This window comes from Sinocyclocheilus anshuiensis, unplaced genomic scaffold (assembly GCF_001515605.1).
Source record: "Sinocyclocheilus anshuiensis isolate Anshui unplaced genomic scaffold, SAMN03320099.WGS_v1.1 scaffold1673, whole genome shotgun sequence".
NCBI classification, from domain to species: Eukaryota; Metazoa; Chordata; class Actinopteri; order Cypriniformes; family Cyprinidae; genus Sinocyclocheilus; species Sinocyclocheilus anshuiensis.
Window position 1 is genome coordinate 133,099 of NW_015538012.1, and position 14,025 is coordinate 147,123.

At 38.9% G+C, this 14,025-nt stretch overlaps 1 protein-coding gene across 1 annotated transcript in view; it reads left to right on the plus strand.

The window, feature by feature from the left end:
• LOC107677977 (trithorax group protein osa) overlaps window positions 1-11,942 on the plus strand; it is a 72,586-nt gene extending 60,644 nt beyond the window's left edge. Inside the window, exons 3-5 of the mRNA XM_016473057.1 lie at window positions 9,008-9,130; window positions 9,279-9,351; window positions 9,789-11,942. Of these exons, the coding sequence (XP_016328543.1) occupies window positions 9,008-9,130; window positions 9,279-9,351; window positions 9,789-10,813 (1,221 nt within the window). The 3' untranslated portion in view covers window positions 10,814-11,942. The remainder of the gene's footprint in view (window positions 1-9,007; window positions 9,131-9,278; window positions 9,352-9,788) is intronic.
• The last annotated feature ends 2,083 nt before the right edge of the window (window positions 11,943-14,025 follow it).

Sequence of the window (14,025 nt, forward strand, 5' to 3'; positions counted from 1 at the left end):
CGGTGTTCGGCCAATCACAATGCACTGGGTCAGCTGGCCAATCAGAGCAGACTGCGCTTGTCGGAAGGAGGGACTTTGTAGAAAACGAAGCGTTTGAGAGAGGCGGGGCATAGAAGACCTACAATAATGTACAGTATTTGAAAAATAATGTGTTTTTTGAACATTAAAGCATGTCAACATATTCTGTTACACCAAATACACAAAATAATGATCTTTAAAAAAGCATCATATGACCCCTTTAAATAACAATAAATAAACGTAATGACATGCCACTGTGGCCCCTTAGCATGCGATTCGTGTTTGCATGTTTGGCATCTGTCAGTTTTAATGGTGGCGGCTCCTCCACTCATCCCATGGGGCTTTATCTTCCACTCAGCACACAAATCTCCCAATCAATTTACCAAATGAAACCGGGTGTGCAGTGCTTAAAAGAACAGTCCATGCTTACTGAGCATGAGAGTGAGATGGCAAAAGAGAGAGAGAATATATTGTTTATGTGACCTGTTCCCCAGCATTAACCTAATTCATTCATCCAGGATTACGATGCGTTATTAAAGAAACAGTGGAGGGTGAAAGAGAGTGAAAACAAGAGTAGACGTTCAAGAAACTAAGACAGAATAAGAGACAGAGGGAAGAATGAGAGAGGAAGAGAGATGGGCCAATCGATCTTGAAATATCAATACGTCTGATGCTGATTAAGAAGGTTGATCCTGCATAAAAATATCTGTTTTAACACTAACCATGTAGTTATTTATTCAGCAAGAAAGTTAATGTGTATCATAAACGTCAAAGTTGTTAAATGAACTGTCAGCAAGAAAAGTATCACGCAGTGGCATTTTATTTCATATATATCAATAACAAACAAGTTAAATGTGACATTTATCTTTTTGTGGCATTTACAGCAGAAACTCACTATACTATACTATAGAAGCTGTTAAATGTTTTATATTTGATGTTAGTAATGTTTTTGTTGTATTGTTTAATGACTGAAATTATCCATAATTATCTCAGAAAATCACAATAACATTTAAGGTAATCAGTGTTGACTTTATTGTACTTGATATTTGATTGATAAAGAAATAAGTTGTAACAACCTGAAGCCTCAATTGTTTAGTGTTTTCACATATTTTTGGTTGCTCCTCCCCTTCCTGATCAAACTGAAGCTCTGGTTGTCATACTAAGAAAAAGGAGTAGAAAGAGAAGCCACATAAAAACACATGGGTTTTTTATAGATCCTCTCACATTTCTGCATCATGACGAGAGAGAGGGGAGTGATACAGAGATACTCGGTTAATAAAGGGAGAAAGTGCTCAAGGACAGTGTGTGTGTGTGTGTGTGTGTGTGTGTGTGTGTGTGTGTGTGTGTGTGTGTGTGTGTGTGTGTGAGATGTACATGTTATCAGTGAATTTAAATTGCTAACCTTGCATGAGGAGAGCCAAGAATTGGTGGATCTCAAGGACTCCCTTCAATAAGTACCTTGAACGGGCTGCAGATGTCACAGAACACACACACACACACACATCTCATGCATTATTTGGAATACTTGATTCTGATTGGTCAGTTTATGTGTAATGTTAAACTGTAATTGGTAAACTGTATATTTGACCATTGTCCCCGGTAAGCAGCTTTTTGTGCTTCAGTGCTTTTTAAAGTAAAAATACGTATATTTAGCATTATCATAGCATTTAAAAGTTTGGGGTCAGTAAGATTTTTTTTTTCAAGGAAATTCATATTTTTATACAGCAAGGATGCATTTAGTTGATCAAAAGCGACAGCAAAGGCATTTGTAATGTTACAAAACATTTCTATTTAATATATAAATGCTGTTCTTTTGAACTTTTATTCATAAAAGAATCCTGAAGAAAAAGGTTTTCACAAAAATACAGCAGCACAACTAAAACAAATAATTCTTAAGCACAAAATCAGCATATCAGAATGATTTCTGAAGGATCAGTCTGTTGACAATTCAGATTTGCCATGACAGGAATAAAATACATTTTAAAATATATTAAAATATTTCAAATGTAATATTTCACAATATCACCGTTTTACTGTATTTTGCAGCATTTATACAGTTTTACTGTATAAATGCAGCATCTGTGAATTTATTTATATTTTTAATTCATATATTTATTTATTAAGTAGCCAAGTGAGTCTGGGTCCTGACCACCCTGTTGGGGTTTATAGCATTTTCTTGAGCTTTTAGCTAACAGACATGGTTTAGTTCAACTTTTAGCTAAATCAACACAAAGATTTAAATAGCTACTTTCTATTTCAGCATTTCTTGTATGTGTTTCACTCATCCAGTTTTGAAATGGAAGCCAAAACTTCCAAACAAAAAAAAAAGCACATTTGTGTGCTTAGAGGAAGATAAAACCCTACGGAATGAGTGTTATTTTAGGGCGACAACCTGTCATGGTAGCTTTGTGGAGTGTCTTAGAGGCTAATAAGCTACGATTACAGGTTTAGAAAGAGTGTCTGAGGTGTTTATAAAGTGTTTGTAAGGGATTGCCTGTTTCATGTAGCTTCTACCAGTCTGATTTAGACAAGGGTGAGTGGTCTAAGCAGCTGATCTATCCTGACAGCAGTAATCCCCCCACGATCCCTCTCAGACTGTCTGTGTGTGTGTGTGTGTGTGTGTGTTTTAATTGAAGAAAGTGTCTTTGGTCTTGAATTGGAGAGGTCGAATAGTACATTGTAGCAACACACACTGCTCTTCATTTCTTTGTTCAAGATAATCTTTCCCCATTCCCTTCTCATTATTAGATATGAGCCGCCAGACCTGTGTGCTTGGTATTCTGCACCACACTCACTCACACACACATACACCTGCAAGGTATCAGTATCTCAAGAGAACTACATGGAAATCAAACTTTCTCTCCCCCAGTAAACAGTCTACATTGGAAACAAAGCCCTCCTGTCTGTGTAGTCAAACAGACGCTGTGTTTGCCCAGTAGATGAGAAACGCAAAGGCTGAACATGTGATCAGATCAAAAAAGAAGAAATGCCAGAGGTCTGTCCCCCATCGGGGACTGTAAGACATCAGGGAAGCGAGCAGCCTGTGTTTTGCATGGAAGAGAGGAAGTGAAAGACACTGTGTAAATGCAACATGTGAGCTAGTATTGTCAACCATCATTCAATTTTAAATTCAATTACCGATGACCAATCGCTGGCTGGTATAATGTAGATATATGCTTTTTATTTGTTTGTTTGTTTATTTTTCTGCTTGCGATTTTTTATTTATTTATTTTTAATATTTGAAAAGTTTAAATTATTAAATGTATGTAAATATAATAATTTATTATTTAATTTTAAAATATTTAAATAGAATTTAAGTAAACTAATTTACCAACATTTTATTTACATTTTTAAACATTAAGTATATCTAAATTTAATGATTTTACTTCATTTAAAAAAATTTAAATATCATTTTTGTGAAATGGCACAATGAATTTGTATTAAAATGTACTAATCTCTATGATCTATTTTATTTTATTAATGCATTTAAAATTATATGTACATATTTTTGTATTAATTTGACTAATTATTTATTAAACTTAAAAATAATTAAATTGAATCATACATAAATTAATTTAAAATACAAACATTTGAAAATATGCATTATCTATTGAGCTAACATATTAGTCAGCCAACCAACACACCCAGTATCCTTCTGGTTGATATATTGGTCTATAGAGAACTCATGCATTGAGAATTTAGATTGATTCCGTTTCTGTAGAGCTCTTTTTTTATATTAGAAGATTTCAATAATTAGTATAATTGTTCATTCGATTAGCATTGATTAGAGATTATAACAGGTCTGACACTGTGTGGAGAATATTCACGCTAACAGTACAAGACTTAACAGTGGCTAAAATGGCTTAATAAAACACTCGGTCAGATGCAGTTGAAGGCCGACCGTGTTGTCTTTGTGTTGTAGTGTAGTGGCTAAGCAGAACCCATCCCGAGTGACCTTGCCCTGAGGTGGAATGGAGGGAGGAGGTTGGACAGGAGAGGGGCGGGAGGGGGTGTACACAGATGGTAGAGAATATGGTTCCAGGGTATTTCGGAGGGGCCTAGCTCGGACAAATGCAAACAAATAAGCCTCTGCATCCAGCACGGAGAAAGAGAGCCTCATTCTTATAGAACTGCTGAGACGGATCTTAGAAGACAGCCAAGGTAAAGTAAAGCAATTCAAGAATTTACTAAGTAATAATTAGAACGGTCTGCCAGGGCCCAAGGTGTGAGAGCCGCACTGAAGATATCGTAGCCCAGCGCGGTTCTGTGGTTCTGCAAGGTTGAGGACACAGAACCCAGCTGCGGCAGGAATGAATGCTGAATAAATTAAGCACTCTGCCAAGTTAACACTAGCCTGGCAGCGGCTCTTTCCCTCTAAGCCCAGGTGTGTGTGAATGTGTGTACTGTACGTGTGAGAACATTTTTAATGTGCAAATATGTTTTGTGCGAATGCAGTATGTGGGCATGCTTTATCACACAAGTGTGTGTGTGTGTGTGTGTGTGGATCTTACGCTTTCCAGTGTCTGGCACTGGTAGGGGGATGGGTGAATATGTCTGTGTCTGTGTCTGTGTCTGTGTCTGTGTCTGTGTGTGTGTGTGTGTGTAGGCTTCAAAGCAGCAAGACTGGGGGAGCTTGTTCTCTCCTTCACATCCATCCACCCACACACCTCCGATCTTTATTCGCTTTCCCCCTCAATAACAGGGTTTTTTAACCCTAACATCTATTTTTACGTGTCTGAACAAAACACGTGGAAATCCTCGGCGCCCCAAGAACTGGATTTTTGCGATGGGGTGTATATGGTAGACATGGCACAATGTGGTTAACCAGACTGGCATGAAGACTGGCTCTTGTCTCCAAGCCACACAAACAGAGAAGGAGAGAGAGAGAGAGAAAGAGGGAGCTGATATGTGTTGTTGTGGAAGTAGGTCAGGCGTCACATTCATTAACATCCTCCTCTCATGCCCAATGATGTGAGCCGCTCCCACTATCACGCGCGTACGTATACATATCGCCGTATGTGTGCACGCATAAATCAGGGCATGCATATTAAATATTATCAGAGGTTATCGATTCGAGGCAGACGCTTGTGCATGTGTAAAGAAAGTCGGTATTGTGTCGGTCATCATTTCATAGCAATTTAACCCCACCATCAAGGCAATAGACGTAAATAAACTTGGTTACTGTGGAGATAAAAGCAGTACTTAGTGTCTGCCTGTGCTCTGTACAGCTGGACTTCTGCCAGGACGGCAAAGCGGAGCTCTCTACACAACTCTGTCCCACTTTCTCTCGCACGCTTTCCTTGCATGCGCTCTCTCTTTCTATCTGTCTCGTGTCTGCTTCCATTATTCACTGCGCTTTCTAATTCTACCTGTTTTGCAAAAGTTGTGCTCCTGAGTCAGTCCCTTTCTCTCTTCTTATTCCTCGCTTTCTGCCCACTCCATTCATCCTCATCTCATTCTTTCCTAACTCTTGCAGTCATAAGCTTTCCCTCCTTCTCTGTCCCTCCCCTTCTCTGCTCCCAGCAAGGTCAGTTGGAGTTGCATGACAAAGCGACTTAACTGACATTCAACAACAACCTCTCTCTCGCTCTTTCCCTTCCTATAGTCCTGCTCTGCTTCTCAGACATTTTCCCATGATAATTAGCTAAAGCCTGGAGAATGGACCTAAATATAGAGAGATTTGATTTTCCACTTGGTTTTTTTTGGCAAATAAAGCCTTACTTGATGTTTAAATTGGGGTCTTAAACCAAGGATGAAACTAAATGTTTAACACTGGAGGAATGTAATAGTTTATGAATGAGGGCATCTATGGTAAAACAACCAACCACAATTCACTCTCTGTGTGTGAGTTAGGTATTGGAGTGGACTGTACTGGAGTGAGTAAATTTGCAATAAGTGACTGCAAAAAATAAAATAAAAAATCTTGTAAAGGGATATAAATCTTTTAAACTATGCTAAATGAACTCAAAATATGACTTTTCTGAAATAAATCAAATGAAATAATTAAAAAAAAAACTAAAATGAAATAAAAAAAAATAAACTATTGAAATGTCAAAAAACTATAATAACCCTGGTTCAGATGACAAAAGCAAGGTCAAACATGCACGCTCTTGGTTAAGTGAGAGAACATCCTTTCATGCTCGGCAGCACGCAAATGCATAATTGGTTTTATTTCTCTTGTTAGTTTGATATGGGCAATTATGTCTCTTTTATGTGGTTTAGGGCATATTTAGTGCTGTTTTTCATCGTTACGCCTTTAAATAACTTGTAATTTATGTCATTTTGCTTACATTTGCTTTCGAAATAATACTCTACAATTCTTATATTCTTTTTAGATCATTTTGCTTACATTTGCTTTCGAAATAATATTCTGCACTTCTAATTATCGTCTTTTTATATTATTGATAATTTTATTTATTTATAGTATTACTTTATTGCTTTTGTACTTATTTTGCAATGCAAATACAATACTGCAATACAAATGGGGATAGAGAGAGAGCGAGAGCAATCCAAATTTACATTTTCCACCCCGATGGATTTGACAGGGAGGGTTAAACATATCTCTCTTTCTTTGTTACCGTCTTGTACGCACAGGAACGGTTGCATTCTGTTCGACAACAAAGGCAGCTGATTGCTTTGATAACCTCTGCTGCTGTGATATCTAATCTATTAAATGCATTGCACGCTGAAATGTGAGTTGCATGAAAAGCTGAGTGAGCGCGCGGAACGGAAAGGGGAGGCGTCTTGCTTGACGGACTGCTTTACTTGAAACGAGCGTGTGTTGCTGGAGGCTCTGGAAAGCTTGTGAGGTGTTGGGGTGTAGTAGCTCAGGGCAGGGGGGAAGAATGAAAGGCCGTCTCTTATCGAGGGCACAATCGGAAACGCTGTTTAACTTGGCGGGCTTTCCCGGATGGAGCGCAAAGCTGCGTCCTGAGTGACAGACTAAAACATAAGTCACGGACTATGGGCACAGTAATCTTTTATATTTATCAATAAATACACTAGGCTGACTGGATAGAGAACAGACTGGGTTTTTACAATAAGGGAATCGATCAAGACTGAAAAGCTCACCGTAAACTCTTGAGGTGGATCAAGCGGTTAAACGCACAGAGCGTACGTTACTGTTTTTGTTACGGAGTGTTAGAGTGCGCATGCGCCATCTAGCGTTCGCTTAGAGGGAAAAAAAGTTTTTTATTCATATCTCCCTGTTGGATTTGTGAGCGAGTCGCTGATTATCGTACTAATCAACTCACTATTCTCTTTCCTTGGGCTTTGCAGAGAGCATTTGTTCGGCTGACGAAATAGAAAGTGTTTAAATAATGTTTAAGCATTACTCATAATATCTTAAAGGGATAGTTTGACTAAAAATTCAAATCCTGGCATCATTTACTCAACCCCACAAACCCATAATGACTTTAAGTGATTGGTGACCGTCTGAAGCTTACTAAATGATGACAGAATGTTCATTTTTGGATGAACTGTTCCTTTAAGAAGTAACAGATGTGAGTGTTCTTTATAATCATTAGAAGTTTTAGTTCTTAATGGCAAAACAGAGTCGTGCATGGACAATTCTCAGGCACAGCCCTAACACAACCAACAAAAGCATCTAAACGAGCTCTTCATTCCTGCCTAGCGTTCGCTTGGAGGGAAAACCAAGGTTTTTATTCATATCTCTGTTGGATTTGTGAGAGAGTCGCTGATTATTATCATACTAATCAACTCACTGTTTTCTTTCCTTGGGCTTTGCAGAGCATTTGAGCGGCTGACGAAACAGAACATTTTTAAATAATGTTCAAACATTACTCATAATATCTTAAAGGGATAGTTCGCCTGAAAAATTAAAATCCTGGCATGATTTACTCACCCTCATGTTGTTCCAAACCCAGATGACTGTAAGTGATTGGTGACTGAAGCTGACTAAATGATGAGAGAATGTTCATTTTTCAGCGAACTGTTCCTTTAAGAAGTAACAGATGTGAGTGTTGTTTAGAATCGTTAGAAGTTGTAGTTCTTAATGGCAAACCGAATCATGCATGGACAATTCTCAGGCACAGCCCTAACACAATCAACAAAAGCATCTAAACCAGCTCTTCTTTCCAGCTGCACATACCCAAGTGCTGGATCAATATCCATTACCAGCACTAGTGCTACAGACAAGCCATTCATTTCCACTGCAAAGCACCACGATATTCCCCCTGGGAAGCCGTTTCACCACCCTGCCTGCTACAAGCAAAAATGATTACACCAGATTCATGCTAGGAGTGTCTGTTAGTGCCTCAGATTACCTCTGCTTGTTCTTGAGCATGATATTAGCTATGTGTGATGCTAAGCATGTAGTTGGAGATTTAATTGAATTCACACAACATAATAAACCCAGTAATTTCATTTTGTGTTTGTGTCTTTATGACGTGAAGCAGATCGTTGCGTTCTGCCATGTATGCCAGATGTGAAGTAGTTATCTCTCCACGTCTTCATAATGGTCCATGATTAATGTTCTACTCCAGTTACGCATGTGTTTTCAGGATTTGGATGGGAGTAGAGAGGGAAGAGGGTGGGGAGCGTTTCTTCTGTGGGAATGGGAATATGGGAATGCCTAGCTGGACTGCTCGGGTGGAGAGGTGCATTCAGACAAAGCCAACGAAAACAAACATCTGTGGCTCTGGGAAGGCAGGGTCTGGTCTGAATCCTCTGTGGTTATTTACAGATGTTTACAACTTTGCTAAGGAAAGAAGCCCTGTTAGAACATGTGGGCTTGGTTGAGATGACCTTTTAGCGGTGTTGAGTTACACTGAATGGCGTCACGTCTTTGATCACGGTGAGATTATATGTAGTTAGTTACAGTTGTTTGTGTGGGTCAAGTGAAGGTGCGATCATGTCTGTGTGAATATGGCAGCCATTGTTTTGACACATTTGAGTTATGCACAGCTAAAATGTAGTTTGAAGGTGAGTGCAGGTTTAATAGTGATCTTTCTTTTATTGTTTGTTTTAGGATCAAGGTGCAGGAATGGTGCCTCTTCAGGACCCACCGTCAGCTGTGCCACGGCAGCCCCAGGGCAGCAACTACAACATGATGCTTAAGAATCAGCTAATAAACAAGCAGCTTCAACAACAAGTCAGTGCTCAAACTGCATGTTGAATGTATTATTCTGTTAAATTGTAATTTTGTTGTTTGGGATGAAAGGCCTTTTAATTTACACTTCTTAAGATGTAGAATTTGATTGCCTTAATTGTGTTAATGTATTATTTTCTGTTTCTTATAGGAAAAGCAAAGGCATATGGAGCAAATGAATGGAGTGCATATCTCAGACTGCCAACAGGTGGCACCATTTCAAGGTACAGTATCATCACCATACCACATAAACTATGGTAAATACTGGGTCTCCTTTAACATTTTTGCATAAAATCTAAACACAGAATTTTTTCAAAATGCAGAAATCATGATTCATTAATAAATCTACACAGAAAATTCTGAAACCGTGCACACAAAAATGCTCCTGGGGGCAAATCATTTATTAAGACTTGACATTAAAAAAAAATGTATATAGATAGATAGATAGATAGATTTTTTTTTTTTACATTCAATTACTTATTTTAAATAATTAGATTTCACTATAGTACTGTTTTACTGTATTTTTAATCAAATAAATACCTCCATGGTAAACATAAGAGATGTCTTTTTAAAACATTAAAAAATCTTACCAATCCTAAACTTTTAATCAGTAGTATACCTAAAGGCATGCTGAAAGTCAACGATTTTTGCTTTCTTGCAGGTCCAGGTCGACCGCTCCCTCCAGAGTGTGGTGGATATCCTCTGGGAGCTTCTCAACAGCTGAATTCCTCCATGCTCTCCCATAGTGGTCCTTTACCCACAAACCAAATGGGTCTTTCCTCCAGCTCAGTCTCTCAGATGGGCCAGACGGTTGGAGGATACGTGTGCGGCAAAGGTTCCAAACAACCCCTCTGCCACCCGTCGCAAGACTTTGGAATGGCGATGCAGCCTGGCCAGATCATGATGGGAATGGGTGGGCCTCCACGTCAACCGTTACACCCAGCTCACGCTGTGACGCGACCAGGAATGCCATGCCCCAACTTACCAGGTGGTCCCGTGCAGACCCACCACCTGCGGCAGGCATTGCACCAAGCTGGAGCTCTTCAGTCACGCATGATGTTCTCTCCCCAGCAGCAGCAGCCCACGTCACAGTCCCAGCTCTGGCAGCACCAACAAGGGGTGCAACCGCATATGGACTCTGTGAACCACCCACATCCTTTCCCCGCCATAGGAGCCCTATCTGGATGTGGAGGTCCTCAGTTTCCACAGCGATCCGGCATGGCAGGTATGCCAGCTAACTTCCCTGGTTCCCGTCCTCCTCCTAATCAGGTAGCACCTGGTTTGGTTGGCAGACAGGACCAGAAGATGCCCACCACCCAGTCGCTATCCTCCATGTCCCAACAGAACCTCAGAATGCGAGGTCCACTTTCCGCTCTAGCTGTTATGAAACCAGGAGGTCCATCCATGATGCACCCTGCCCATGGGATGGGGCCTCCTAGTTACCAGACTGCTTCTGCAGGGAAATACTGTTCACCACAGGGCTACAACCCCAGAGATAAACTGCCTTCCTATGACTACACCCCACAGCATCAGACCAATGGGGCAATGGCAGCGGGGCTACAAGGACCTGGAGGAGGAGGCGGTGGCGGTGCGGAGGTAGACTTCATAGACACTCTGGTGGGCAACAACGAAGACTGGCTGAACAATCTCACCATGATAGATGAATACCTTGAGCAAAACTCATAGGGACTGATCAAGAGCGTCTTAGGTTTGAAAATCACTACACAGTGCAAGAATGGGTTTGTGGGGTCATCGCTCTGTAAAGGCATGTTCACACCAAGAGCGCTAACTATAACAAGAACTATATTAGTGTCCACACCAACGTACGGTAACTTTCTTTTTGTTATAACCGCGCATTTGTCTGCAGCTTTAAGGCCCCGATATACTCACTTTATTGTTCTTCGCTTAGTAAAAAGAAGTTTTGAGATACGCAATCAGCTATATTCTGTTAGAGAACATCCGGACGCCATGGACCAGTGGTAGCAGTTCCAAGGTGTTTACTTTTCCAGAAAGTTTGCTTGGGCAAGCTGTTTCGAGCTCCAGAAACTAACTTTGTTTTGGGCTGATTTTGTTCTAAATCATGAAGTATATTGGGTCCTATATACATGCAAGCTTGGGTGGCATCTGATTGGCTTAAAAACCTTTTAGTTCATTGTTATAATTATCATCTTTGGTGTGAATGAACCTTAAAGTCCTAAAGCGTTTCTTTTTTCTCATCGTTAGCATTAGTGAGAATGTATCGATGGAAAGGAGGCACTGCTTAGGCGCTGCTAAGCCTGGCTTTGGCCGTCATTAAACTGACTTATATTATAAGATGCCCTTTCCTTTTGTCAATGGTTTTAATAATATTGTAATTATCATCAAATTTATTATGGAGTGAAACACTGATTTATGAAAACATGGGCTTTCCCCAGCAGTGTAAAGAAAGTTCTCATTCAGTTAAAGGGATAGTTCACAGAAAAATAACAATTCTGTCATCATTTACTTGCCCTTATGTCTTTCCAAATCTGTATGACAGAATACATTTTGAAGATACATTTTTTGTCTGTTCAGTGGAAGTTAATAGGGTTTAAAACAACCCTAACTTTCATTGTATGGCAAAACACTTTTTATTTACTTATTTACATGGGGTGAGTAGATGATGACGGAATTGTCCTTTTTGGGTGAACTGTCACTTTAATGCAATGTGGTAACAGTATTGTTGGCAGTCTCATGCCAGACCAGGCTCATATGTGCAGCTTTTCATTCTTGCTATTTGAAAAGCATATGAAATCTTTTTTTGTGATGAACTATTTGAGGGTATTTCAAAAGGGGCTTGTCCTGTACATAAAGTATTTTGTAAAATATGGTTTCATAACTGTAACATACAAAAGAGAAGTACACATATTTATGCTTCTTTTCTGCTGATGAATTCTTCAGAATTTCTTTGTAAATAATTATCAAAAGAATAAATAAAACTAAAATGTAATGATTTAAAGAAATGAGTGTCACATCGAAATTGCAAATGAAATATTTTACACTAGGAAACTCTATTGTAATTTGTATTATGCAAGACAGTATGGTTAGTTTTGGAGTAATACTATGTATTACAAAGGTGAAAAATTTGTTATGTTTTTGACATAACTGGACTTCTGGTACTCCAGTCTGGCTTAAGAAGATTTTATGGTTTGTGTTTTTAAATTGGGAGGTTTGGAGTACAATGTTTCTCAGCCTTGTTACAGCATTTCATTCTGACATAATTGCACAGTCTAAAGGTTCTCTAACTTGTGTCATATTGCCATAGCATAATACATTTTACACTAGACACCAGTGTCTTTGTAATAATCTGTTCCATCTAACGAAATGAGGATCTTGATGGTTTTTGGACCAAGGACACTTTTCAGCAATTCTAGGAATGTCTTTTGTAAGTACGCACCAGCTACACTGAAACGGCAGCCTCAATGTAGCAGAGGGACAAAATATATGATCACACCACCTATTATGTAATACAAGAGCAACACCTGTCACAGTAAGTGCATAAAACCCACAGTCCTTTGTGCCAGAGTCTTGGGTTTCCAGTAGTTCATGACCATGTAGTTGATGCCATGAACCTGAAAACATTCTGATTTGTGATTCATTGTGATTTATTATATTTTGTCTTCATATTTTTAGATTGGAAAATAAACCTCATAAAAACAAAAATGTCTCCTTTTGGTCTTTTTTTTTTTTTACCTGTTCTTCTTCAGTATATCATACTTCCGTTTCCATTGGTGGTATGAGAGAAGATCAATATTAGCACCACACCTCATTTAGTGTTGAGATGCCTGATAACTACTGTGCTAAAATGATCTTATAAGGACACAAGAGCACCACAGAGCATGTCTCTTTGTGACTGCTTATCAGGACGAGGTGGGCACAAAGTAAACAAAATTGTGACATTGATTTATACCTTCTTTCACTACTGCTCACTTTAATTTCTGTTCTAGTCTGTTTTGAACAATCCTTAATTTTTTACACAGTAAAAATGGCTTTAGTGGGTAGGGTGACCAGACGTCCCGTTTTCTCCGGGACAGTCCCGTATTTCAGCTCTTTTTTTAGTGTCCCGATTTATTTTGGGAAAAAATCATGTTTTGTCCCGTATTTCAAACTTTCTTTAGGACTGGGTGATCAGAGCGAGTAGTAGAAGTGTTCTGTCACGCGACGCGAGAACAGCCTAATCAAAGGTAAGTAAGCTTGTCGTAGAACCAAATTACCATCCAATCACAATTCGTTATCGTTTAACTTGGAGTAAGTGAAGGCGGGATAGATAGGCGGAATCACGCTGAATGACAGACACACAGAAGCGCTGTCTTATCGAAAGCCCGGTTCTGCGATCAGTCCTGCCTGTTACTTCATTGTTAAATACACACACAGCTGTCAAAATGTCAATCGTGTGGAGTATCTCACGTAAATACAGTCGGTTATGGCTTAAATGAACGTAAACAGGTGGGTGAAACCCGGATATGTGTCAGTATATTCTATTCATTCGGTCTTAAAGGGACAGCAGCCTAATTAAATACCTGTCTGTCTCATTAATGTTAATCAAACAACAAAAGATGTTAAATAAAGTATACATGTTAAACCTACTGTATTAGAAAAACAAGTTTATTTAATATTTAATGTGTATCTTGTATTTTTCTTATGGTTTGTAATTTGCTTTATTTTTATATAAAAATAACTATGTATGTGTGTAGGCTATATATATTAATTTAGATATCATGAAATAAAATTTCTCATATCGTTTCCTTATAAATAAATAAATATAAATAGCCATTTTTGGTATATTTCCTCTTAATGCTGTTTTATGGTTTTGCCTGTTTCATTTTTAGATCAGCAGTTTTGCTTCCACATAAAAAGCTGCCTTTGTTTTAGTTTTAGAA